The 27,999-nt window shown below is 36.6% G+C and overlaps 2 protein-coding genes across 8 annotated transcripts in view; one reads left to right on the forward strand and one right to left on the reverse strand.

Moving 5' to 3' along the window:
• On the forward strand, positions 1-26,285 carry PYROXD1 (pyridine nucleotide-disulphide oxidoreductase domain 1). 6 transcript variants are annotated; one of them, XM_070271020.1, is made up of 14 exons: positions 386-553; positions 2,616-2,696; positions 5,342-5,452; positions 6,021-6,088; positions 8,394-8,513; positions 11,059-11,187; positions 13,152-13,225; positions 16,547-16,707; positions 17,397-17,497; positions 18,565-18,700; positions 19,620-19,732; positions 20,318-20,440; positions 22,722-22,859; positions 23,886-26,285. In XM_070271020.1, exons 5-14 carry the CDS (start codon positions 8,442-8,444, stop codon positions 24,132-24,134), a joined length of 1,296 nt encoding a protein of 431 aa, XP_070127121.1. In that variant the 5' UTR covers positions 386-553; positions 2,616-2,696; positions 5,342-5,452; positions 6,021-6,088; positions 8,394-8,441; the 3' UTR covers positions 24,135-26,285. The 6 variants fall into 6 exon arrangements, with proteins under 6 accessions (XP_001502180.4, XP_070127121.1, XP_070127122.1 ...); XM_070271022.1 differs by having other exon boundaries at positions 436-553; positions 5,982-6,088; XM_070271021.1 differs by lacking the exon at positions 6,021-6,088 and having other exon boundaries at positions 403-553.
• RECQL (RecQ like helicase) overlaps positions 24,193-27,999 on the reverse strand; it is a 48,043-nt gene continuing 44,236 nt past the window's right edge. For both annotated transcript variants that reach the window (XM_001502159.5, XM_023643215.2), the window contains 4 exons: positions 27,903-27,994; positions 26,629-26,848; positions 25,790-25,919; positions 24,193-25,175 (listed from right to left, as the gene is read on the reverse strand). In XM_001502159.5, coding sequence (XP_001502209.3) covers positions 25,023-25,175; positions 25,790-25,919; positions 26,629-26,848; positions 27,903-27,994 — 595 coding nt within the window. In that variant the 3' untranslated portion in view covers positions 24,193-25,022. The remainder of the gene's footprint in view (positions 25,176-25,789; positions 25,920-26,628; positions 26,849-27,902; positions 27,995-27,999) is intronic.

Here is a 27,999-nt window from a genome sequence, read left to right on the forward strand (position 1 = left end):
CTGCCAGGGGACCGGTAGGGAAGGATGAGGTTCCCTCAGGCGCCGTCTACCAGAAAGAGTTGAAGAGCTGAGCCTCCGTCTAATTTCTTGCAGAAAACGAAGAGTGACAACTTTCGAGCAATTCATTTATTTTAAGAACGCTCTGCCCCGTGACAACACTGCTCTGTCTCTCGACAGTTTGCCAAGCCTCTTTTGGAGACCCATTTTTTTTACTTTGTTTTTTGTCTTCTCTTTATCAAATCTACGTGGGAAAACTGCATTCAGGTGTACTGATAGGAACGCAAAGCCAGAATCCACGAGGCTCCGCTGCTCTTAGGAAACCAGCCCACGGCCGATACGCGAGGAGACTAAGTGTGAGCTCCTGGGCACCCGTAGCGCGATTCTCAGGCTCAGGCACCGGAAGTGCCCCCCGCGCGGCTTCCGCTCCCGGCAGACGAACTCCCGCGGCTCCGGCGGGCTGTCAGAGAGGATGGAGGAAGCGCGCCTTCCCTCGACAGCGGGGAAGTTTGTGGTGGTCGGCGGTGGCATCGCGGGTGTCACCTGTGCAGAGCAGGTAGGGCGGGCGCGCAGGCGGCTCCGCCTCTTTCTCGAGCCCGGAGGCGGTGGCCCTCCAGGCTCTCCCCTGCCCCCTCCCTTGTCCTTTTTCCAGGTGGCTCTTTTGCCGCTTCCTTTTGCCCCGCACTCCTTCTTAATCCCAGATATTCGAGGCTGCGTGGCGGCCCTCAGATGATGCCCTTGCTACTCACAGGTTTCGCCTCAGGCAGGGTGGAGGGCTGGCGAGCAAGTAGTCAGGGGGGACCCGCAAGCCGACTGACCCAGGCCCTGGTCCTAGTGATGCCAGAGCAGCCAAGAGGGCTCATAACGAGTAAGCGCTTGGTCAGAAAATTCAGCCCCCTTTCTTAATTAGCTGATTGAATTCATCTTCCGGGTATGTGCCAAGTCCTTAGTGCTTCGTAACTAAATGGTAAAGAAACCCTTACGTAAGTTTCCTGTACTTTGGACTTCCAAGATAGAAGAGAATCATCGGACCATATATATATTCCAAAAGAAAGACTATTTTGTTGATATAAAGTAAACATAAGCAGTCAGTAAAGTCATAAGAAATAGTGCAAGAAATTCAAGACTTTTTTTTCCCCTAACTTTAATCTTTGGGTGTGTATTTTCCATTTATTCACCAAGTAAACACCTGTGATCCAGGCACTGTACTAGGGGCTGATGAGTCAAATATAAACAGAGTATAGTACCTCCTTTTTAGGGACTCACAGTCTAGTGGAAGAGACATGTAAATAAATCACTTCATCAGTGTCTGCTTTCTTAGGGGTACCTGTGGAGTTGTAGGGAGAATTAGGGAACGGGTGTCATTTCTCAAAGGAGGTATCCTTTTGTCTCCGTATAGAAGAATAAGTAAAAGTTCACCAGGTAGACAGAAGAAGACAGACATTCCAAAGGGAGGCAACGGTGGAAAGGAATGGGAGCAGCAAAACTTAAAGCAGGTGGTGCCTGGGGGAGATGTCCAGAGAAGCCGGGAAGGTTGGCAGAGACCAGATCGTAAAGGATCTTATAAGTCATGCTAAGAATTTAACAAGAACTTACAAATAATGATTTTGAGCACGAGAATAATGTGACCAAATGAGAATTTTTGAAAAATGATTAGTTATAATATGTTTGGGGCAGGGGCAGCTTGTTAATATAAGACTGGAAAGCTAATTTAAAAGTGATTTTAGTAGAAGTTTTGAGGGTCTGGTCTAGCAATGGAAACAAAGTGGGGAAATAAATTACAGAAGATACAAAGGAAAGAAAGATGGAAAGAGTGATAATATTGTCAAATATTATAGAAAGTTTAGATAATATACTAAAACGAATCTCATGGATTTTAAGGTGAATTGGACATGCTCAGTTTTAATGGTATAGTAGAGATAGGCCTAGAGATTGATGACGTTGAGGAATGGAGTGTTAGTTAAGAAGAAGTTTAAAGTGAGGAAGAGAGAGGTTGTAGCTAGAGGAAAATGATGAAACGATAGCAAGTTAAACTCTAAATTTTGTTAAGACTGATATTAAAATGGCTTTGTCTTCCCAGAGTATATACTGGTTGGGCATTTGAAAGAGGCGGGATAGGAGTGCCAAAGCACTTGGGAAAAATCAGGCTCAGATTCTAAATGTTTGTTATTGAGGATTTGCTGTGATTTCATCCTACCAAAGGCAAATGAAAATATTATTCACAATGAATAGAAGTTGGTTTAACCGTTAGTTAGGAAGAAAGTTTCTTCTCATCGTCTGAATGGTAACTTTAAATTGGCATATGAAAAACAGTTTAAGTAAATAAGGAATGCCTCTTTATGTCACTTTTCTTGTTCATGAGGTCTTTGTTAGTGTTTAGTGTAAATGTATTATTCATTTTAATTCAATATCAGAGTTGAATATTACTCACCACTACTCCATGAATATGAATAAGACGCAGGATAATGGAGACCTTTAGGTGAGGAACAGTGAGTTTTTAGTTTTCTAGGTTAATAACATTATTAAGATTGCATTATCCCTATCTCACCCCCACACAACATATATACTAATACCTAAAGTTATTTATCATAGTTTTTCTTTTTTTGTTTTTTTATAAGTTGGCAATTCACTTTCCATCAGAAGATATTCTCCTGGTAACAGCTTCTCCTGTTATTAAAGCGGTTACAAATTTCAAGCAGGTAAGAATCTTTGCTAACTTTCTTAGTAATTTTTAAAAATTGCAGTAACTTCCATAGCAGTTAGTGTAATTGTAGTATTTTAATTGTTTAAAGTGACAAATGGTCTTTTGATACTTATTTTAAAATCATAGCTGAAAGTTTAGAATTATTCAGATTTAATACTAAAAGCACCCAGAAGGATATTGAATTTCTAGCCTTTTTTTGCTTCCCATTTTTTCCTGCCACTCAGAATTACTTTTCAGAAAATTTAAAATAAAATTTTTTGAGGAAAGATGCTAATAAGCAAATATAAGTGCAAGTATATATGTATATCTTTATTATAAATATGTCTGCATTTACAAAGCAGAAGAAAAGTCCTGAGCCAGCTTTAAACTTGCAGATGATTAGTGTTTCAGATGTATAATGAGAATTTTAGAACACTTTATAGTTCCCTGAATTTATATTACACATGGTGTAACATGGTAATAGGAGTCTAAGATCGTTTTGGTGATAGTATCACAGAAGAGTGGTCTCCAAACATTTTTGATCCTGTACCCTACCTGTTAAAACGTTTTGAGCTCATATCCTAATATGTGTTTATTTACATATTTATAAATCATATACAGGTACTAAAGGCTACAATTATGAATGTTATAATGCCTATGTGAAAAATAATTGAATAAAAAGGTGAAAAACATAAATCTTTTCCTCCCACACTTCAGCAAAGGCTACTGCCGTAGTCTTTGATTTAATACAAGTTTTCCCTGATAATAGAAAATAACATTTTTTTTGCATTTTCTCTAAGATTTATTATTTATTCTATAAAGATTAACAGACTTGATGTCAAGTAAGAAAAGCCACCTTCCCCCTACCCATCTCCCAGAGACACAGCTTTCCAATCTTAAAGTATATTTTGTAAAAGTTCTTTATATATTGTCTCCCAGGAAAAAGATCCATATGCAGTTAACCCACTTCATTGTCATGTGTAAAGCCCCTGAGGTTTATGTAAACCCCTAAGACCAAGAGTAATTTAGTGCCCTATGTTGCTCCCTTATAACCTCCTAGAGATTTGTAAAGTATCTTAGTACCTAGGTACAGCCGAAGGGGATACGGGATTGGGAGAACCAGAGAACAGATTATGGCTGTTAATCTCTAAAAGAAAAAAAATATATATTCAGTTACAGGCTAAGAGCACATACATACGAGAAAGATGTAGAGCTGGGTCTTAGAAATGTCTTTCCAGAACACTCAATTTGGTGTAATGATCCCAGAGTTATAAGAATTGAGTTCAATTTTTGCCAATTTTGTAAGTTTTGTACAAATGAAAAAAAAAAACTTGGGTTCTAGGCCTAACTGTTATTTACTGGCTGTGTAGCCTTGGTAGATCTCTGTACCTGTGTGCTTCACCTGTAATATTAGGATACTACCTACCTTGCTTGCTTAACAAGGCTGAGCTTAAGATGTGCTAATATATGTGAAAGTGCATTGAAATAACAAACATTATGCAAATATCAGTTGCTCTTAGTGTTTGGAAGTCATAAATTGCATCCTTTTCATCATTTATTGAGCATCTATATAATATATGAACCAATGTGCTAGGTACCCAGAATACAGAGATTGAAAGTATAGAACATACACCAAAAAGTCACTGATGGTTATCTCTGGGGTGGGAGGAAAGTGTGAGATTTGGAGAGTGGTAAAAAGAGACTTTAACATTTTATTCTGTATTATGCATTGTTTGATTAGGGTTAAAAAGAGCATGACTTGTGTAATTTTTAAAGGAGAAAAAAGATTACTAATAATAATTCACATTATTTATGGAGTACTTACTGTGCACCAAACACTCTTCTAAATGTTTTAAATATATTAATATATTCAATCCTTAGCCCTGTGGAGTAGGTTGTTATATTATTCCCACTTTACCGATGACGTCAGTGAGTCACGGCGAGGTTAAGTGAAGTTCCAGAGTGCATATAGTCAGGTTTTAAGTCCAGGCACTTAGGCTCTGGAACTCTCATGGGTAATGAGTAGCACTTTCTCAGAATGATTACTTTCTATTGGGGCAACAGATACACAATAAATAGTTAACATACAATATAATAATTATCCTGATAGAGGCAAAAAAGTTGAGCCCATATTGCAATAATGCATATTTATTTTTATATATGTAACACATTGTGAATGAGTGCCAAAGCCTGCCTTTGAGAATCAAGGAAGGCTCTACATAGAAGGTTGCATTGAAACTGAGACTTAAAGTAGGCTTTGCCCTGTTTGAAGGAGGTCGAGTGGAGGGAGGCGTGTGCCAAGGTATGTGAAAGTGTATGACTATTGTAATGTGCTCTAATAGGTACCACTTCAGCACTGCTGGGGTGGAAAGTGTGAGGCTGAGCCAGTAGGCAGGGGCCACATCATGATAGGTTTGTATGCCATGATGTGGAATTGCATTTTATCTAAATTTAGATGATGCCAAACTTCTGGAGAATTTTGAGCAGGTGAGAAGACTGAGTTGGAGATGCCAATTTAGTATTCATCATAGTCTCAGTGTCAGCTGAAGCCACAGGCATGGGTTGCAGTTTCCCAGGAAGGGTGGGGTCCTATGGAATACTGACATTTAAGGGAAGGTGCAGAGAAAAGGAGAACTTAAAAATGGCCATCCTTCTGATTAGTCTTAGATCTCAGAGGAAAACTGTGAAAGAGCAGTATCCCTGAAGCCAAGGAAGGCAAAAGTTTCAATTAAGGGGAGTGCTTAATCATGTCGGATCCTATGGAATAGTCAGGTAAGATGATGACTCAAAAGTAGCTATTTCTAGGGGCTGGCCCCATTGCAGAGTGGTTAAGTTCACACACACTGCTTCAGCGGTCCGGGGTTCGCTGATTCAGATCTTGGGCGCTACACACTGCTACGTACCTACACACCGCTCATCAAGCCATGCTGTGGTGGCATCCCACAGAGAAGAATTAGAATGTCTTACAACTAGGATACACAACTGTGTGCTGCTTCGGGGAGAAAGGAAAAGGAAGAAAGAGGAAGATTGGTGACAGATGTTAGCTCAGGGCCAATCTTCCTCACCAAAAAGAAAGAAAGAAAAAAAAAGCATACCTAAAAAGAAAAGTAGCTATTTCTAGTAAATCATTGGTAAGTTCGAGACAATTTATACTAATTTGAGAAATTAATGGGAGGTAACTCTAAAATGACAGTAAACATAAACTTTTCTCTTTCGAAATTTGGTTGCAAAAGGAGAAAACATAGGGTGGCAGCAAAAGAGGATATGAGAACTAGCATTCTGTTGAGTTTGTTCTTTTAAGGTGGAGAAGAGTTCAGCATATTTACCTGTTGAGTTTCAGAAACCAGTGAGGAAGGCTGAAGATGAAGGAAAACAAGGACTACATAATAAGGAAAGAGTCCTGAGGAGGTGAGATGATGGGATATGGAGCACACATTAATCGATTCGCCTTGAAAAGGTGGAAGTGGGTCAAGGAAGATAGACGATAGAGAATTTATGGATGGTGGGAAGTAGTAGTATGAGTTCTTAGTAGTCTCTTTGAGCCTAGAAGTAAGGTGACTTGCTGAGGATAAAGAGAGTGGAATAAGTTTGGGGAACATTAGAATGGTGAAAGTTTGAAAAAGTCCCTGAGGGATTGGAAGATGTTGCTGAGATGTTATTTGCTCTTCTCACTATATTGACATTTGCACTGATGGTCCAAAAGCAGTGGTGGCTAAACTGTACTAGTAGTCATTGTATTCACTGCCACACACTCAGTTAAAAACATAAAAGCCAGTAAAATATTTTACTTTGATTAAATCCTGAGTCTTAAGTACACATCTTTTTAATAATCTGTATGATGAAATGGGGTATATGCATAAAGCACTTCTGCATACGAGAGTAGTGTTCTCTCAAGAAAAAGCAGCTGTGCAATTGCTGAGTTGCAAGATGGACTAGCTACTTGTTTTCTTGGAGCATCAATTTTATGTGAAAGAACAACTGACAAACTGTGGTTATTCATATTTAGAAAATGAATGAAGTGGGCCTGTCACTTCAAGGAAAACAACTGACAGTATTTGTTACCAAGATGACAAAATTAGAGTTTTCAAGCAAAAATTAGAATTTTGGAAGACTCATTCTTCACTGCCGGCCTCACAGTACTTAAAGACTTGTCTGATGAGATTGTTGGTGATAATAATGAATGTGACTTTTTATATTGCATTGATATGAAATGTGTCATTATTTGGAAGATCTCCATAACTCAACCAATATTATCCAGATGACCCAACATGTAATGTTACAAGATCCATTCAAAGTGCAGGATAGATCAATGGATTTCACAGTAACAGAGTATGAAAAAGTCTGTGATTTGGTTTCAAATTTTACATTGCATCAGATCTTTAAGAAACCATGACTTGTTGAGTTTTAGTGTAACATCAAAGAAGACTATACGATTATCTGAAAGGGCTGCATATCTGTGTGAGGCCAAACTGTCTTCATGTACTTCAACCAGAACAAGGTATTGCAACAGCTTCAGTGCAGAAGCACTTGGAATGCAGAAGCAGATATGCAGCCATCTTCTATTAAGCCAGACATTAAAGAGATTTGCAGAAATGTAAAACAGTGCCATTCTTTTCTCTTAATTTGTTTTGTTTTGGAAAAAGTAGTTACTTTTCATTAAAAGTATGTTATATCTGTTTAAAGTCTATTGGATTTATTATTGTTACTTTTAAGTGAATTAAGAAATAGTTAAGGGGCTGGCCCCGTGGCCGAGTGGTTAAGTTCGCGCGCTCCGCTGCAGGCGGCCCAGTGTTTCGTTGGTTCGAATCCTCGGCGCGGACATGGCACTGCTCATCAGACCACGCTGAGGCAGCGTCCCACATGCCACAACTAGAAGGACCCACAACGAAGAATATACAGCTGTGTACGGGGGGGCTTTGGGGAGAAAAAGGAAAAAATAAAATCTTTAAAAAAAAAAGAAATAGTTAAAATTTTTCTCAGTTTTAATTTCTAATGTGGCAAATATTGCTGGGTATAACTCAAACAAACAAAAGCTCCTTGCGGTACTCGATTATTTGTAAGGGTGTAAAGGGGTCTTGAGACTAAAGGTTTGAGAACTGCTATCGCCATGTGGTAGAATTTCCATGCAGTTTATTAAGGAGCAGCTGAGGTCAACTAGCAGTCTGCAAGGTGTGTGGTTCTTCTATAGCAGACCGGGTATGGGACTAGAGAAAGTGGGTAGTTTGATCTGTGGTCGGGAGTTTTCAGGTAATTAGCAGTTAAAGATGAGAGAGCAAGGAAGTAAAGGGTTTGAGCAAAAACTGAAATGATCCACAGTGATTTTGGAGAACAGGAAAGAAGAGTCCAAAGAATAGATCACGATAAGGTTAGCTAGTAAGTGGAAAGAGAAAGCTACAAGCATAAGGAAATAGGTAAGCTGTTTGATTAAACTATATAGAAGGGAGTAGTGTTCGCCCTCATTCTGCAGGCCGGCAGACTGAGGCTCAGCGACTCCCTGACTCGCCCGAGAGCGGTAGGACTAGCATTTGAGTTCAAGTCTTAAAATGCAGTGTCTAGCCCTCTTTCCACTGCCTTTAGTGCAGTTGGCAGATTTTCTTGTTTTATGACCATGAAATAAGTAGTATATAAAATGAAATTAAAGTACTTTTATTACTTAAAATTCTTGAAATTTTTTAAAAAATATGTACATTTTTACCTCTTTGATCTAATACAGGTTTCCAGAGTATTGGAAGAATTTGATGTTGAAGAACAGCCAAATACCATGTTAGAAAATCGCTTTCCCAACATTAAGGTTATAGAATCTGGAGTAAAGCAACTGAAGAGTGAAGAACACGTAAGAAGGTTTTTTTCTTAATGACGTTTTCCACTGTTAAGTCTTGGCGAGGTTTTCCCTGCCTGCCTTTGACTCCACCTGTACCACCACCACCAAAGTCCCTAGCATGTAAATTTTAGTGACATTGGTTTCCATTATTATTAGAAAACTTTGCACTTTTTGCGAGTTTATTGGGATTATATAATGAGTTCAGTTTGGCATTTTAGGTCTTACATTTCAAGTTAGCATTAACATTTCTGTAGTGGCCTCTGTGTTCTGGGCACTGCAGTCAGTGCTGGGATACAATAGCAGTGATATAAGGAACCTGCTCCTGGGAGCTCACAGGGCATGTAGATATGCATATGTGTGATTACGTGGACATGTGGAAAGCAGTCATTGAAATATTATCAAAGCTCTGATGTGGGTATTTAGGAAGACTTCACAGATTGAGAAATATTTGAGCTACGTTTTAAAAGATGGGTGAATTAAGACTTTTCCAGGTGGAAAAGGGCATTCCAAGAAGAGACGATTACATTTTCAAAGACACCTAGAAAGGAAAAGGGGCGTGTGGAATAGTGAGGTTCTGAAAGGATTCGGTGTGGATCAGTAAAGGAGATGGGCAGACGAGACCAGAGAATTAAGGAAGCAAGAGTGTGAAGAGCTTTTTATGTCTTGCTAAGAAATTGAATTTATTTTATAGTCAATGGAGAAATAGTAAAGAGATTTTAAGTGGAGACAGGGATGAGAAAATACATGTTTGTTTAGGGAGATAGATCTGACAGCAATGTCAAGGATGAACTAAGGTGGAGCAAGTGGCTGGTGGCCAACAGCGAAATTAAAAGGCAGTTGGAATAGTCCAAAATGATATAAGGCCCAAACTAAGGCAGTCTCAGGAATAAGGCAGTCTCAGGAAAGGATGTTGGCAGATGATTAACAGTCTCCTCAGGGGCCAGCTCGGTGGCACAGCGGTTAAGTTGGCACATTCCACTTCGGCGACCCGGGGTTCGCTAGTTTGGATCCCAGGTGTGGACCTAGCACCACTTGGCAAGCCATGCTGTGGCAGTCATCCCACATATAAAGTAGAGGAAGATGGGCACAGATGTTAGCTCAGGGCCAGTCTTCCTCAGCAAAAAGAGGAAGATTGGCAGCACATGTTAGCTCAGGGCTAATCGTCCTCAAAAAAAAGGAAACAATATTCTCAGATAAGCTTTAGGCAAGAAGGGAGGTGGAGTTTGTAGTTGTTTCTCTAAAGCAGCTCTAACATATGGTTCTCCCTAAGGGAGAAAATACATATACACCACATTTGAAACACAAATAATTTGACGGGAAAAAAAAAAGTAAGAAAAAGTACTGAGCTTTATGAGAAAAAAATTAAAAATCTGAATCCAAAAACCAGTTCCTAATACTTATAGTGGTAGTACTTATTCCATGTAACATCCACGTCAGTCAATTTGCAAATTGAAGCAGGTTCAAAAGTATACTAATGAATCATGAGGGGACTTCTATATTTGGGCATTCAGATGAGTCAGAGGGCCACCCATATCTGTCCTTTGTATTCTTTAGTGAATCAGAGATAGTGTTTTACCTTCATGTCTACTCCCAAAAATTTAACTGCAGCCAATGAAGAGTTTTTCTGTTTGTTTTTTACAGTAGCTAAATGCGAATTATTTATTAAATTTGGTCAGTGCCTATAACTAACTTCTGCTTGTCAGATAAAATTCTAACCAGATTATCTGAAGGAAGACTTATATAAAATTTTTACATGGATTACACTGTGTTGGATTACTGGTTTTATATATTTGTTACTCAGCTGGAGAGTTACCTGAGTAACAAATCTCTCAGTGTGTAGTAAGTGCTGTGTTATGATTTGCGCAGTTTTATAAATCAAACCCATGGCACAAACGTGACCTCCTAAACCATTCCAGCAAAGTCTGGCGTCTCTCAGAGTAGCATACACTTAGGTATATCTGCATTCTAAATGCTACTACTTACATGTAGATTTTCATTCAGTATTAAGGAACAAAAATGATGGATCTCTATTATGTATTTTTAGACCCATCAATGTTATTAAAAATTAATATCAATAACTTTAAAGCCTGTACATGCTAGGATTTAAGGTTAACATATTTTTCACTTATATGAAAATAGAATCCCCAAAGAGCATGTACTTTGCTGGTAAAGTGTTAAGTATGTACTTAAGACTATAATTGCGGTTTTTTAGCACTTCTGTAAGTCATATTGTAACCTCTTCTACCACACACCACTCCCCTGTCCCCATTAACAGATATTAAGGTATGATACAATTAAAATCACTAGATCTTCTTACAGTAACTTCCACTGAGATCAGAAATGTTCAAGGCTGTGTTATCAGAAGGCTCAACTTAAAAATTTCTAAGAATTAAGAATGCATTCTCATGCGTAACTAGCTCTAGTGATGCTGTCACAAAGTATTGAGTGCCACCAAGAGGCAGCCTTAATACATGTTTTGCTTTTGTTTTATTGAATGCTGAAGGTGAAATGGTACCCATGTTTCCCCTCTCCCTTTCATTGCTCTATGTGTTTACAGTGCATTTTAACAGAAGATGGCAATCAGCATGTATATAAGAAACTCTGTCTGTGTGCTGGAGCTAAACCAAAGTTGATATGTGAAGGAAATCCTTATGTATTAGGAATCCGTGACACAGACAGTGCTCAGGTAACATTTTGAGTTTGGATCATGGGAAAGAAACAAGAAGAGTTCTTAGACTTTTCTACACTTGAATCCAAGTGTGCCACTTATAATGTTAATTCCTGAACTGTAGGAGCAGAAGAGAGGTTTTTTTGTTTCATGACCCATAAACCAGAAAATAGTTATGTTTTATTACTGCCAATTTCAGTTTGGTTTTAGTTAATAATTTATCTTGCTTTTTAATTCATGCTTATGTTTTGTGTTCTTTCCATTATGTGATATCCCAGATACACTGACTATGCTGAAGGTTACAACTTACATTGCTCACACATTCATTACTCTACTCCGATTGGGAATATGTGACCTGAAACCTAAATAATGTAATGATCTTTTCCCAACATGTAAAGCATATCCAAAACTTACTGAACTTACTCCTCAGCAAGGAAATTAATATTCAGAAGATCTTTGCGGTACAGAATCATGACAGAATCCTAGAACTGAAAAAGTCACTTGGCTTGTTGTTTTGCTTAAGAACAGTGATAAACCATCCCAGTAAGGTGAAACTCTATCTCCAGAACCATATACAATTTCTTTTGGTAATGTATTTTAGGGTTTATTGACCCTTATTGTCAAGAAGCTGTTCTTGGTTTCCAATCACAATACTTTGTCTTACCTCAAGCTGGTGGGTTTGTCCCATGAGGTGATAATTTTACATTTATCTAATAATATTTTATAGTCTTGAAAATTTATGTTTTCTTTCAGCCTATTCTTAATTAAATAATTACGAATTTAGAGAACACTAGAAGAACTTGGTTATAGTCTTGTAAACATTTTAGGTTCATATTATGAAAGATGAATTCATAACTATGTTCCAGCTAGGCCCTCTACATACATTAACTCATTGAATCCTCATGACAATCCTGAGTGACAGTCATCACTCCCACTCTGCTGTAGGAAACTGAGATGGAGAGATGAAGTGATTTACCTGTGCTAAAGTAGTGATTAAGTTTATCAGAAGTACAGGTTAAACTCATGCCATTCATCTCCATGTCCAGTGCTCTTTACAGGTCTTTCTTAAATTACCGACTGCCCTCAATGAAGGACAAACTAAAATTAACTTAAGATTTTAAAGAAGCCAATTTCAGTGATTATTGAATATTACAATAAGTTTTGGGTCAATTTAATAGAAATCGTAACTTGACATACTAGGAGGAAGAATTTAGCTATTCAGATGTCATCCTGAAACAGTGGACTGTTCTTAACATTGAAAAGTACCATATAACCACTGGCTTTTCTCTAAGCTCATTGTGATTTGGGGCGGGGCAGGGGGCATGAGTTAGCTGTCTTATAATGGCAGTAGCATAACATTTTTTCAGTAAACATTAGACATTATTATGTGCCTGCTACTCCTGACAGCTTTATCTACATCATCTTAATGCTTACAGAAACCTTGAGATGTAGTCACTTCTTATTTCCATCTACAGTTGAAGAAGCTGAGGCGCAGAGAGGTTAAGCAACTTGCCCAAAGTCACTCAGTTAGTAACTGCTAGAGCCGGGGACTCCACAGTCTGTGCTCCTAACCACTAGGCTGCTGTGCTTCTCATTGCTGCAAGTTTTAACTGCTGAGTGACTGCAGGGGAAGTGTTGACTGAGTGACTAGAAGAAAAGGAAGAATCCTCTATCTAGGATATAGATCAGTGTCATGTTAGTAAATTGATTTGGTCAAGTAGTTGGGAATGTGGTAAACTAAAGACAGTGCCTCTTGATGAAACTGAAGTACTCTAAATGTAATGACATAAAAGGCAAGGGAGGTCAGGGGAGGCAGTGCTGTAAAGGCAGTTTGGGGTGAAACATAGAGGGGAACACTTGTGATATTAATTTGGAAGGTGCATCCTGGCCGAGTAGGAAAGTGAGATTTATTATTGGTGAAGCCTCTTGCTTCAGGTATTGCCCACTCTTACAAAACACTATGTCATTTCTTTTTAATATAGGAATTTCAGAAACAGCTTACTAAGGCTAAAAGAATAATGATCATAGGCAATGGTGGGATCGCACTTGAATTAGTGTAAGTATTATTTTAAAATATTATTTAAAAATTGACTGTAATCCGTGTGATTATTGGCAGACTAGAAAACATCTTGTTACCCTGAAAATCAAAGATAAATATAATTGTTTTTAATACATTTTCCAGGAGAAAAATCCACTTTATTTTTTAAGCTTTCATGGAATTCATAGTTGCAGAAATCTCTTTATGAAACAAAAGTTTAGGCAATGCTTTAGGTCTCAAAGGGTCCTAACTGTTGACTGGCTAGATTTGACCCCTGCATTGTATGCTTATAAAGCATGTACTGTATTGAAAAACGTTGTTAATGTGTACACGTTAGAAATCTCTAGTCATAGTCCCCACCCCTTTTTATTATTTATACCTATCCTGCTTCACTCATGTATATGTTACTGTCTGGCCCATGAAACCCAAAGTGTTTGTAAGTATTTCAGGATATGTGGTACTCCTAGCTCTTGGTTTTGGGAAGTGTGGAAAATGTAAACACAATTAATATGAAATATTATTACCTTAAGATGATATTTCAAATTCAAAAAACATTGAGGAATATCCTGCTGTGGTCTACAGAACATTGATTCACTTTCTTTGTAATTTTATCTTCCAGTGGATGGCCGACATGGAATAGTCTGGATATTTTTCAGGCCATAAAGTTGAGTCTGACTACAAAGAGAACAAATTTGATTCAAAATAAGGAATCTGCCAGTGCCCTGTCTTTGCTCACTTTCATCCATTCCATCTCTCAGACTAGGTTTTCCCCCTTTTTTAGAGGACGGTGAATCCCAGTGAAAGCCTGTAAGAGTTCTTAAATTGCTTGAGTACTAGGAGTGGTAATCATTATTGTAATTATGAAGTTTGTGGCATCGTGTGGAGAAATGCAGAGAAAAAACTAGGAGTCAAAACCAAACTGGGCCAAGAGGGGGCACAGATTTATTCTAAGAGAGGCTTCAAATCCTTATGTACACATGACAAATTTTCTCCATCAGTTATTACCAAAAGTATAACTTGATATATAATTATTTATTATTTACATTGAAGAGCTTTCTTACATTCAAAAATGTTCAAAGTTTCAAACTTTCAATCCTATTCCTCACTTTCTTTAGGTTGGAGATTGAAGCCTATATATTTGGATGAAACTCAGATTAAACTCTTTGATAGTTTAAGAAAGGTCCCATGTAGTGTTATCCTCTCAGTTTGGGTTCACTGAATGATTAGGCCTTTGCCTTTTTTTGATGAAAAATGACAGAATCAAACCCTTTCTGCTCTTTAATAGCCTCTGTGTTCCACTGAGGCTAATACTAATTTCTTCAGTATACTTTTATTTCAGTTATCATCTCCGTTTTCTTCTCTCCAAGTGTAGGTTATCCTTTCCTTTTCAAACAGAATAGTTTTTCATAATTTCACAAAACTATAATACTAAAGTATTATAAAGTTATTGTCTGTTTTTAAGAGTGGTTTTAAAAACGAAAGCAGTATCTCCCCTGTGTGTGATGACACCTTGGTGCTTATGCATCTTTCTGAGGACATAGTTCTCAGAAAGTTCTCGTAGGGTAAGAGGATTAGGGAGGGTCCTGTGAAGTAGAGCGTGTACGGGAGTTACTTGTGGTGTTGCTTCTAGTAACGAAGGCCTGCTAGTAAAGCACCGGCATTTGAAGCTATACCGATGTGTGTTACACTGCTATAGTACTTTAGGAAAAATGGTAGAGAAGTTTCCAATTTGATAGAAGTTAAGGAATTTCATGCCAACTTTGTGCACAGATGTAAATTGAAGTGTAAAATTTATTACCAAATGTGTGTGTATTCTGCTTTCTGCTCACCAGCAACACTATATGACCTGAGCAGCATAAAATAGAATGTTCTCCACATAATCTGAAATTTAGTAACTGTAATATTCTTTGCTGGCATAGGAGAGCAGGAAAAATAAAGGCCCACTGGATAAGACAAGGGGCTCCTTTACCATACGCCGAAAAGCATGAACATCAGAGTTGTTCCTGGAGTTGAACATCAGAGCATGAACCTGGAGTCATGTACTAAACCTTTTTTCTATAGTCTGTTTATTGAATAGTCTTGAAAAGTCAAAGAACTTAACTGTTACATTATATCAGTCTGTGAAATAAAGATGGCAATACTTTGTACCATAAGTACATGTTAAAAATTAATAATATTAACACACAGTACTCTTATTACCATTGCAGTTTCAAATAAAATCCTAGCATAATTAGGATCACTATATATCCTCTTCGTCCAGGATTGTCCCAATTTATCAGTTGTACCAAAACAAGTCTTAATAGCAGATAATTATAATGGACTTCAGAGACTTTATGAAATGAATATTAAGAAAACCACATTCTCAGTGTCCAAACCTAGAAGTGAAACAGCAGATGCCCAGGAGCTCTAGCTGCCTCATGGACAGTATTGGAAGGTGGCTTATGTAGACTATGGCCATTCCTTTCCTCCTCTAAGATCCTTATTTTTCTGTGAACTGGATTTTCTTTGGGTAGATGGCTTGGAAATTTCTGAGATGAAGGGAATTAATTGCAGGGTATTGATTCCTATGTAACAAAGTTAAAACTTTTGTTTATAACTCTAATTCTCTCCCATTCCATAATGTCATGCTTTGAGTACATAAAATGTGTTACCAAAGAAGTCAACTATTCTTGATGTTGTAGCTATATACTACCCACCTATCCATTACTGATTACACTGTAAGCAGATAAAGCACTGCTCACTCCTGGGAACCCTGGGGGATTTCATATAGTAACTATGTTGTAGAAATTGAACACTTGGAAGTGATACTCACTGTAATGAAATTTTACCTGATACTCAGTACATATATTTGCCACTTATCTGTTCTTTCAGTAAACTAGTTAAATTTCTTTCTTTTTTTTTTTTTTTTTGAGGAAGATTAGCCCTGAGCTAACATCTGCCACCAATCCTCCTCTCTTTGCTGAGGAAGACTGGCCCTGAGCTAGCATCCGTGCCCATCTTCCTCTTCTTTATATTTGGGACACCTGCCACAGCATGGCTTGCCAAGTGGTGCCATGTCTGCACCCGGGATACGAACCGGCGATCCCCGGGCCACTGAACCAGAACGTGGGCACTTAACCACTGCGCCACCATGCTGGCCCCTAAATTTCTTATATTATTTATTCTACTTTAACTCTTATTATCCTGAAAGAGTGTTACATTCATTTTTATAATCATTCTTTCTTAGTTTGCTCTAAAATATTTTTTACTTTTGCCATAGGAGATAATTGTTATTTGCCGATAGAAAGATTTCTACTTAGATGTTTGAAATTGTTCTAAGTAATTTACTATTCCTCTTAGGTATGAAATTGAAGGCTGTGAAGTCATTTGGGTCATTAAAGACAAAGCTATTGGGAATACGTTCTTCGATGCAGGAGCGGCTGAATTCTTGACTTCAAAGCTCATCGCTGAAAAACCAGAGGGTAAAATTGCACATAGAAGAACCAGATATACAACTGAAGGTAAATATAGCATCTAGCTCATGAATTCACAGATGAAACTGTTTCGTTTTTAACCATATAGAAAAAGGTTCTAAGAAAACAGCAAAATATTCTATTTGGGAGATAGGAATATAGATAGTATTTATTTCTGTATCCTTATTAGACTTTTTAGATTTTCTAGAATATATATGTATTTTTATGAAAAATAGGTATAACTAAAATTGGAAATGTAAAGTCAAAAATAAACCAGTGCATCTGCATCTTTGCAAACAGATGCTACAAATGGACAATACCTAAGGTAATTTTATAAAAGATGCAGTGAGTTAAAAAACAAGTGCAAGCCTCACAGCTTTTTAGAGCTTTTTTTTAATTTAACTTTTGGCTTATAAAATTTAAGAATTTTCCAAGTTTTGGGGGTGCTAAAAATTTTCAAATTTGATGGCTAATTTTCTTACCCTTCATATTAATTAGTGTATATAACACCCAAAAAGCACCGTGAGTGTGTTTATACTCTCGATTGAAAGATTATCCATTTTATTGCTCTACATCACAAAATATTAAAATAATGAATAAAATGATTGATATAGATAGTTTAGTCATGCTGTATGTATGAGAATCATTAATTGCCTACAAGCTTCAGAACAAAAGCATAATTCTCGGCCTGTCACTTTCTCTATCATTTGAATTTTGAATTGAGTTTCTCTCATCAGGAAAGAAAAAGGAAGCACAAACCAAAGGTGATGCTGCTAATGTAGGCAGTGCCCTGGGACCTGACTGGCATGAAGGCTTGAATCTTAAAGGAACAAAAGAGGTGTGTTTTCATATACTGATAAAACATGTCTAAATGCGATTGTAAATTCTTAAACCATTTGTTAAAGACCGGTTACAAATACATAGTCAAAGAAATGCTAGGTCACTTTACTTAAAATTGAGAGTGCTAGGAAAGGACTTCAAAGCCACTTGGCCCAGGTGCCCACCAAGGATAGGTGAATGTTAAATTCACCTAAAACTGACTCTCAGCCTTCTTTTTAACTCACCAGGATAGAGATCTCCATACACAGACTACAGTGAATACCCTTGTCCTGTTTTAAAATAATCTTTTCTCAAAGGTTACTTCTGATGCATTATCTTATTTTAAAGGCTATTTAGATGGATTCTAAATAAAATATACATTTAATATCCTAATTGGATAGGCAGATGACTTGCTCTTACTCATTTTATTTACTAGATATTTTACTTTGTTAATAGTTGTTAAAAGGCTGTGGTACTTAAATATTGTAAGCAGCGTACATGCAGTCCTTATTACTGTGTCTGATTTCTTTTCAGCGTTGGGTAGGTTGGAGGGGGGCTGGCTTCACCATACATTCAATTTTTGTGATGGACATGATGCAAAATCATTTCTTCCAGCGACTTTAGATCCTAAGATTAACAGTATTTTTAACCTGAGACTTCCAACAGTTTAGCTCAATAAACATTTATTGAGTATCTCCTACCTAACTGGCACTTTACTTAAGGTTCTGGGATGTAACAATAAGTTGACATAGACCTGCCCTCAAGAGGTTTTTACAGTCTCTAACAGATGTAATGTAAAAAAAAAAACGTGTAAATATCAGTGAGGCTTATACTAAAAAGGATGCCCTTGGTGCTACCTGCCAGTGCAACTACTGGTCTCTTAGTCCTGAATGAATTTCTGCTCATTCCCTTCATGCACGGGAATGAAGAGGCTTCTTTTGGGCCTCCAATGTGTTTTCATTTCTATTTATAAGAATTATTTTTTTCTATATTTTCTACAAGTGTTTTATAAATTTTTTCTTCATCTCAGTAACCCAAGTCATTCTTTCTGGAAGTATTATGGTGATCAGTATTTCTTTATTTTAGTTTTCTCATAAGATTCACATTGAAACTATGTGTGAAGTAAAGAAAATCTACCTTCAGGAAGAATTTAGAATTTCCAAGAAAAAGTCCTTGACTTTTCCAAGAGACCATAATAATCAGTCAGTTTCAACTGATAAAGGTAAGCAATGAAATAAGAAAAAATATCCAACCGCTTATTTAAAAGACAACTTAATCTTGCTATGTTATTATATTAAAAAACAAGAAGCAACTTCAGGTTTTCATATAAAATTTAAACATGAAAAGTAAAAATAAAACCATAACTTAATAATGTAAATTTAATAATGTAATCATTTCATTTTCACTACTTACTCTGTAAGTTTTCTAATAAATTATGTAGAGCTTTACATTTTACATAGGGCTCATCTGTATTTTGACTGTCATAACCCTGTCAGTTATTCAAAATATCTTGCAGATCAAAACAAAACAAATAAAAACTAAGAAAACGGATGCTCTCAGAGGTGAAGTGACTTCCCCCAAATAAAACAGATTGAAAAAGCTATACATTTGGAACTAAGACACAGATCTCCTAATGCCCTTTCCACACTCTTGTGAGAACTACCTGTGCTTTGAAGAAATACACTCAGCCAAACCTAGTGTATGACATATTCCACTGTTCTGAATTCTTTGAATGTTAGAGTTTGAATATGAATAGTAAGAGAAAACATTGAAAAGCAAGTAACGTAGTTGGACTAAACTCTCATGGAGTATAATCTATTATAAAGATTTTTAAGTAAATTATTTATGAAGTGATTATCAATTTAAATTTACTTTGTTAGAATTTCTGTCTAAATTTGAAGGAAAAGCATTTAGAATGCCATAGTTTTGTAATTATACCCAAAACAAGGAGAGGGTGTTAATTGCATTAAAAACTGTTTTGGCAAATGTACCTTATAAAAATTATTAAGGAGAGCTATTTTAAAGTCATGTCCTGGCTTTTTCTTTCTTTCTTTGTTCTAGTCATTATAGTCATATAATGCTATGGATGGACGGTTGATGGTGATTACATTTGAGAATAAAGTCTTTTTTTTTTTTTAAAGAGATATGGCCTGTATATGTGGAATTGACCAATGAAAAGATATATGGCTGTGATTTCATTGTCAGTGCTACAGGAGTTACACCAAATATAGAACCTTTCCTCTGTGGCAACAATGTAAGGTGAAATTTTTTGTCCCACTATGAGTATTTTTTAATTAATTATTTATGAAGGTCTGTAATTCTCAAGGGTGAATAATTGTTCATTGTTTTAGTACATAACTGTAACTTAAGGTGGCTGAAAACAATTTAGTTTATATTCATGTCTTGATTTGTAGTATTTTTTTTTTTTTACTGCTTAAAGTCCTGAAGCAGTTAAATGCCAGTATTAAGTGTCATTAATGGGACATAATGCACAGTTTATTTGTCTAAATGTTGGTAAGAGACTGACACCTCCTATGAATTCTTAAAAGTCATTCTTTTAGAGAAACCATCTGGTAGTTTTTGCTTTTTAGCATTTGAAGCTTACAAAAACTGAGGAATATTCTTGTAATTATGAGTGGGATAGTCATATGGTTATTGGATATTTCTGATGTTGACATTCTAAGAATTTTATGGGTCTTAGTAAGAATTTAATTCCCTGGAAATTCAGCTTAGTTGTCTAAACTTTGCAGCTATTTTTCACTTTTCATTAAAGATCAGCATATCAAGGTGTAAAAATTTGACTTGTTTACCACATACACTTACAAGGAACATTGTTTAGTTTGATCTAGGAGAAGATGGTGGCCTGAAAGTGAATAATCATATGCACACGTCCCTTCCTGACATCTATGCTGCAGGTGACATCTGCACTGCCTCCTGGGAACCCAGCCCAGTGTGGCAGCAGGTAAGCCAGCATACCTGATCAGGTGTTTTTATCAGAGATTCCATCTGAAAACAAAGAAGTTGCTACGAGGAAACCTAACTTAGTGGTTTCCCAACTTTTCAACTTTAAGTAGGAAGCTATCATAGAGTTTTTTGTGGCATTAAGAGAAAAACACTACTAGAATTTTTCCCTTTTGTTAAGTTACTATTATAATGATGGAATAGACTGGGATGTCTTAATTTAAAAAGAATTATGGGCTGTTATTTTCTTTTTCATTGTCAGATGCTTATCAGCACTGTCCAAGGGAACTTTTTGTGATAAAGGAAATGTTCTATACTTGTGCAGTGTCCAATCAGGTAGTCACTAGCCACATGTGTCTATGGAGCACTTGAAATGTGTTTAATGTGACAGTGGAACTGAATTTTAATTTTATTTACTTTTAATTAAATAGTTATATGTGGCTGGTGGCCACCATATTGGACAGCACAGCTTTAGATTGAAAAACAGACTACTGAGATTCTAAACCATATACATAAAGCCTGTGACCCTATTCTGTCCCTGTGGGAATTGTTACTGAAAAAATGTTCCTATAGTGGAACAGCCTAACAGCTCCTTCCAGCTGGATCTAGACTCCCTTCCTGCCCTCCCAGTGTTGCCCGCCTCCTAACGGGTGGAGCAGAGATACTGGAGGAAGACAGTCGGCAGTGGCCATGGGTGAGGTTGTCTTGGGAGGAGTAGAGACATAGGTGGATGTTACGATAAAAGAATCAGTCAACACTTACCTTGGAGAAAGACCAGCTCCACAGGTAGGGATATTATTCATTCAGATTCACTGTGCAGCGTGAAGCAGTGGAAGAGCTACGTGTATTTTAAGAGGCAGCTTCATTATTTTGTGTTTTTATGTACAGCAGAAATAACATCAACAATATGAGAGTGTTTTCAGCCTGTTTCTAAAATGCTTCAAACTAGCTTGTTTTCAGTTTTCTCTATAACCATCCTGTCATTTTTTTGTGGTATATCTGTCACAAACTCTCAGTTAGGAATTGGAGTTTGTGGGAATTTTTTTAAACTGTTTAAACCCTGTAGGATAAATTGTATCCTTAATGTGCATCATACTCTGATATAGGAAAGAAATATCCAAAAATAAGGTGTCTTGTTTTGAGTGAATCTAACAGACTCTGTCTTTTAATGTGCAGAAGCAATAAGTACACTAATAATTTGTTTTACATAGTCCAAGATGAAAATTTAAGGGACGTTGAGGCTGATACATTAGTCCAGCAGTGTAAGATTTCAGGTAACGTTTATTAGCCATTCTCTAGCTGTTAGCATGCTTAGTTTACTTTGCTCCCTTACCACAGACGCCTCTTACTTCATCAAACTTGCCTTGTTTACAGAGAGGAGATTGAATAATAAAGTCTGTCACTTCTACCAGAAATGCTTGAAGCTCAGATCCATGATTGTGGTATTATTTTTGCACACAAAAAGACAGCATTAGTTACACATGTGGGATATAAGGAAAGTAATTGCTTATTGTAGGCTAACCTGTCTAATTATCCCAGTAGCCATGGAGGTGGTGGTGTATGTTTGTTTCAAGTGAAGAAATTGAGGCTCAGAAAAGTTAAATAAATATGTAGAAGATATGCAAATCTACTGACTTCCAAGGCCAGTGTTCTGTTATACCAGCCAATCTCAAAACTTTGTAGAAATACAATAAAAACACAATAGAAGAGAAATTAATACTGTTGTAGAGAAAAACTTAAAATGACTTCCCAGAATGAGTTGCTGACGTCTGCTTTGTCTTGGGCCTGGGCACCAGCTGTTCTGTCTGTCTGACCATTGAGTTTAAATTACACAGTAGAACTTAACTATCAAGCACCAAAACATGAGGATTAGCAAGAGGAACACATTTTTCAGTGGTAATTTGGTATCTCTATTAATGCTGATAATAAATTTACCCTGAAGAGAGGACTGGTTAATTAAAATGTTATTCTCACCTGGTGTAGCCTGAAATATTTTAGTAATTTTCAAGTAGAAATTTTATTGAAACAGAGTTGGTGTCATTCTTTAATTTTAGAGGCAGTAATTTAGATAGAATTATCAAATACCAAAATCATTTTGGTTAGTGTGGATTGTGATTGCTTCTATGGCATAGATGATACCAGTCATCTAACCCAGCTAGAACTAACGGATCTCAAGGACTTCACACAATGAACCCCTTTAAGGAATTTTACAAGGTTACGGTGCTAACATTTTTCAAGTAATGATAATGAAAACTTATACTGCATGACGTCTTTTATTTCAGATGAGGCTGTGGACGCAGGCTAGACAGATGGGATGGTATGCAGCCAAGTGCATGGCTGCAGCTACTTTAGGAGACTCCATTGACATGGATTTCAGCTTCGAACTGTTTGCTCATGTAACAAAATTTTTTAACTATAAGGTAAGATATATAAACAAATGAGTGCCTTTTCTGCTTGTTATTCTTGTAACTAATTATGAGCATCTAATTTTCTCACTTGAATAAAAATTACATGGATTAATCATTTTACCAAAAAATGACGTATTTTCTCATTTCTTGTAAATCAATACCTAGTATTGCTGGTCTTAGTTCCTAATCATCTGATCATCATCACCTACCTTCCCACTATAGTATTTTATAGTTAAGGGGGTAAAAAATCTCTTCCAGATTTGCTCCCTGTTACTGCATTTCTAAATTTTACTTGAGATTCATTCTTTCCTTGTGAGGGCAACTATCAGCTATCATACTCAAGAATGAAGCAAGTGCTTTCCCACATGTATTATCTTAATCCTCTACTTTGAGGCAAGTATTTTCTCCCTTATTTACTGATAAGTAGAAACACACACATACAAACACGTGCACAAGGTTCAAGGAGAGTAAATAATTTGCCCATGAAAGATCTAACTCAGTTCCTTATTAAATCTTTAAATCATGACTCCAGGCTAATGTAGTCTACATCCTACATCTACATATTTGTATATGCCTTATATTTTTTTTTTTTTTTTGAGGAAGATTGTGAGCTGACGTCTATTGCCAATCTTCCTCTTTTTGCTTAAGGAAGACCTGAGCTAACATCTGTGCCATCTTCCTGTATTTTGTATGTGGGCCACTGCCACAGCATTACTTGATGACCGGTGTGTAGGTCTGTGCCTGGGATCCGAACCCCAGGCCACCAAAGCGGAGCGTGTGAACTTAACCACTACGCCACCAGGCCGGCCCCTCCTTAGATATTTTTAATGTTCATATAGATTATGTGGTATTATCATCTGTAGGATAAATGTATGCCATTCAAATGTTTTCTTTGGAACTCTCTCCAGTGACACTTTTAGCTGTAAAATTTTGTGAACAGATTTTCTGCTGGCCATTCTAAATAACACAAAATAACTATATATTGTGTTTCCTTTTTATACTCACTAGAATAACTTCTTTATCGCCTTTTATATATAGGTTGTATTGCTGGGAAAATACAATGCACAGGGCTTAGGTTCAGATCATGAATTAATGCTGAGATGTACCAAAGGACAAGAATACGTCAAAGTCGTCATGCAAAATGGGCGAATGATGGGAGCTGTCTTAATTGGTGAAACCGATTTAGAAGAAACATTTGAAAACTTGATTTTAAACCAGATGAATCTTTCAGCATACGGAGAAGATCTGCTGGATCCAGATATTGACATAGAAGATTATTTTGACTAAAAAGGTCATTCCAAGAACCACATAAAGTTCCAAATAAGACAAAAAAGTCACACATCAATAAAGTAAATGATTGCACTGATTTAATGATGACCACATTGAAGTTAAAAGTACAGAAGTGATAATGATTTCAGTGGAAAAATATTAAAAAATAAATTCTAAAGATAAAATCAATTCAAGTAACTTATTTACAGATTTTTTTCCTAACACAAAATTGACCAATTATGTAAGAATTCTCAAGTTATTCATTTCTGTGTTTTAAACGTACACACATTCATTTGTGATTTTAGCTTTGGAGCACATTTAGCTAGGCTGTTATCTGCTCAGCCCACAACTTGGTCTTGGTTAGTAGACCAGAGCCATTCTTTGATTGGAAAATGTCAAGAAGCTTGTAATTTTATTTTACTTAGAGATGCCGCAATATCTTCTTGCTAATATTATTTGTATTGATACCTTATTCCTTTTTTGTTTGAATTCTACAGCTATTATTTTAACCTGAAATCATTCACTTTCTGTCATGAGCCTGTGACTTTTCAGTACAATAACACTACCATCAAAAGAGAGTTATGTGAAAAGAAAAAATATAGCTAGGTATATCACGGCATAAAGAGCTTAAGACAGTTATGTGAACTTACTCTTTTAAGGAGTTTACATAAAAAAAGATTTATTTTCCCTTGTTTCATACTGTAAATTTATACAATTCATGCTCTCAAATTTTCAAAAGATCTCAAATTCTCAAGTCCTCAATTCTTTAGAGATAAGTTCTTAAAATAGAGCTCCATTTGTATAAAACATTAATGAAATTGTCTTAAAAATTAAACTTTGATTAACTACAAAAATAATGGTGTAAACATGCATAAACTGTTCTGTTCTTGGAAAATTTAGATACACTCATGCATCATCAATTTTTCTTTTCTTAGCCCCTGTGTTCTTAGCCTCAGATTGCTGAAGCATGTTTGCAGACTTCTTCTGGAAGTTACCTGAATTTTTTCCTTCCCTCTTTCTATCAGCTCCTTCAGGATGACAAGTTTGAGGTGGTTCAGTCTACAAAACAGGAACAAAGCAAACACGCTGGTAAACATTCAGCTATTCTGTTTTCTCATGAGATTAGTAATCGCAATAGTCCATCTCTATCAGTTAGCTCTGTAAGTGTCCAGTGGTCTGGTTTTTCCCTTTAAATTTCTACTCAAATATGAGCCCCATCTTGACCAGAAGGGGCTGTGCTGTCAGGAACCCCGAACACCTGAAGCGTGCTTAGACAGTGCTACAGGGCATGCCTCCGCAGGCCTGACAGCAGTTACTTTATAACAGCGGTTAGCAACCTCTGCCACAGAGGCCCATTCCCAACCAGTATTGATCGCAACCAGTATCGTGAGGGCAGGGTGCATCACAAAATTAGACATTAAAATGGAGTCTCCACATTCCGAAAGGTTGGAAACCCCTAGTTTACGTTAAAAGGCTAGTCTCAACTCTTCTACTTAATGGCTCTACAGAAAACAAAGATATGTTTTTTCTCTCCCATACCCAGATTCTAAGAAGAAAACTGACCTCTCATGTTCAGCTGGGTTTACAGCGTACTAGTTAAAGAAAAGTATCCCAGAGGCTTTAATGTGTTTTTTAAATATATAAAAATTGAAAATTAATAGCCAGTCAGTTACCCTGAAACAGCTCTGTGTGGGCTTCTTTACTTGCATGCTAATAACATGTGCCTCATTGTTCAGAAGATCAGCTTTAGGTCCTGTTTTCAAATATGAAATGGTAGCAAAAGCTGTGAAACTGTAGTCTTCTCTGCAGAAGAGAAAGGCCAACAATCAGAAAGATTTTTAGGAATTACAGAAAACAAACCAAAATTTATAAAAACCATAAGTGCAATCATTTTAAGCAACACATTGACAGAAATAATGAAACTTATACTGTAAAAAAGCAATTTATGGAAAGGATTTTAGTTTTTTGACATACAGTCATCAGTTTATTAGGTAAATTTTGTACAGCATTTAAAAGGTCCACAGGGAACAACTGCAAAACCATTTTTTCTGTTGCAATTATAAAAATGGAAATCATAAAGAAATCATGTTTTGTGGAGGAAAATATTTTACCCATTTTTACTTTACCAATTTATGATTCTTGTGATTGAATAAACCATTTTTAAGTACAGGTTTTGGACATTTTACCATTTTATTTCTTCTTAAGTTTAGTATAGCTCCTATTATGGATCTACTGAAATCTAATGCCTGTAACGTCAGATAATGAGAATGTCTATTCTTCTCCCCATCTCACAATGTTGCTAAGATTAAATGAGGTGATATATGTGAAAATTATTCATAATATATAAAGTATTATACAACTGTTACCATTATTATTATATATCCAAATAAGGATTTTTCTTCCAAGTAATCTCTTTGGATGTATTCCATGAATAAAAAATAAAAAGTGTAGTGTGCTGTTAAAAAAAATCATAAGGACAACATGAAAGGACAAGAAATGGGTTTGTATATACTTAAGATACTGCTGTAGAAGGAAGTGCGCGATCATTTTCTCCAGGTCTTCACGAGGAAGTGTGGGAGGAACAACACCTGCTACCCTGAATTTAGCTGCCCCCTTTCCCATCCAAGAATCAATCAGTTTCAGTGGAGTGAGCTTTTCATTAAGGTTCTCTGCCTGCTTCAGAATCTTGATTAGGTCTCGGCAGTATGCTGTTACATCCTTTCTTTCAAATGCTATAATGAAAAAGACATGGTTATAGGCAATTGGGATTTAGAAATTAAAGCAAGGACAGGCTATCCTAAGTGGTTAAACTGGTTTAAAAATAAGTCCTTAATGCGAGCCACCCAAAACATTGATTTGTAAATGCATTCTGAATGAAGACTAGGCTATTCCTCAAGTCTCTATCACCAGACTAAATTATAGTCTCTGTAAGACATGGGATTTACAGTGATGTAACCTGGTTATCAGAAGGCCTATGGGTTTGCTGTAGGATCCAAAGAGTGTCTGCCAGACATGACGATGGCAGATCCTAAGAGGCGTTTATAGGAGGGTCAGTATATTCTTCATATTCACCTGATTTGTGCTTATTAAGCAATCCTCTGAAAACTAGTAGGGCTTCATAGGTACTCTGATTCAGAGACAAGAATGTCCTAGACAGATATCCTCAATTATTAATTGATACTAGCACTCTGATTTATATATGAGACTCTAGTTAATTGGAACAGTTTAATGAACTCATAAATAAGTTTCTCTAGCTGCAAAGTTCAAGTTGTAGTGACCTTCACCCACCAAGGCATCATAACTCAGTGAGGAACTGGTTAGTCCAGCTCTTCAAATACAACACATACACACAAGATGAAAAAAAGTTAAAATACAGTATTAAAACTGCAAAATTGGTGTCTTATGAGTAGTCAGCCATTATGTGATCAAAGATGATCCACTATATTTTGTACTAAATTTCTCTTCCCAATCAGTAGCCATAAAGTATTAGGGATTATCACCAGGTTAGCCATAAATATATAAATATAGCATTTCCATTCAGATAAATTTAAACCTTTTCCATCATTTCTTAAAAATTTCACATACCCTCAGCATAGCAATATAAAGTATATGCATACACATACGGCTTTTCCTTTTATTTGCCTTTGTTTCGAAATTTCGGGTTATTTTGAATCTGGAAAATTCTATTCACATCTTAATTTTTTTAATCCATTTTGGAGTCTAAGACTGCCCTTATGTAGTCCTAGCTATACATATTAGCCCATAAAGAGTTTAAAAACAACTCACAAATTTCTTTACAGCAGTTATCACACATTTTGTTACATGCTTCTGAGTTCCATACTTCATCAAAATGTTGAGCTATCAATACACGGCGACATCTGCA

Source organism: Equus caballus, chromosome 6 (genome assembly GCF_041296265.1).
Source record: "Equus caballus isolate H_3958 breed thoroughbred chromosome 6, TB-T2T, whole genome shotgun sequence".
Lineage (NCBI taxonomy): Eukaryota > Metazoa > Chordata > Mammalia > Perissodactyla > Equidae > Equus > Equus caballus.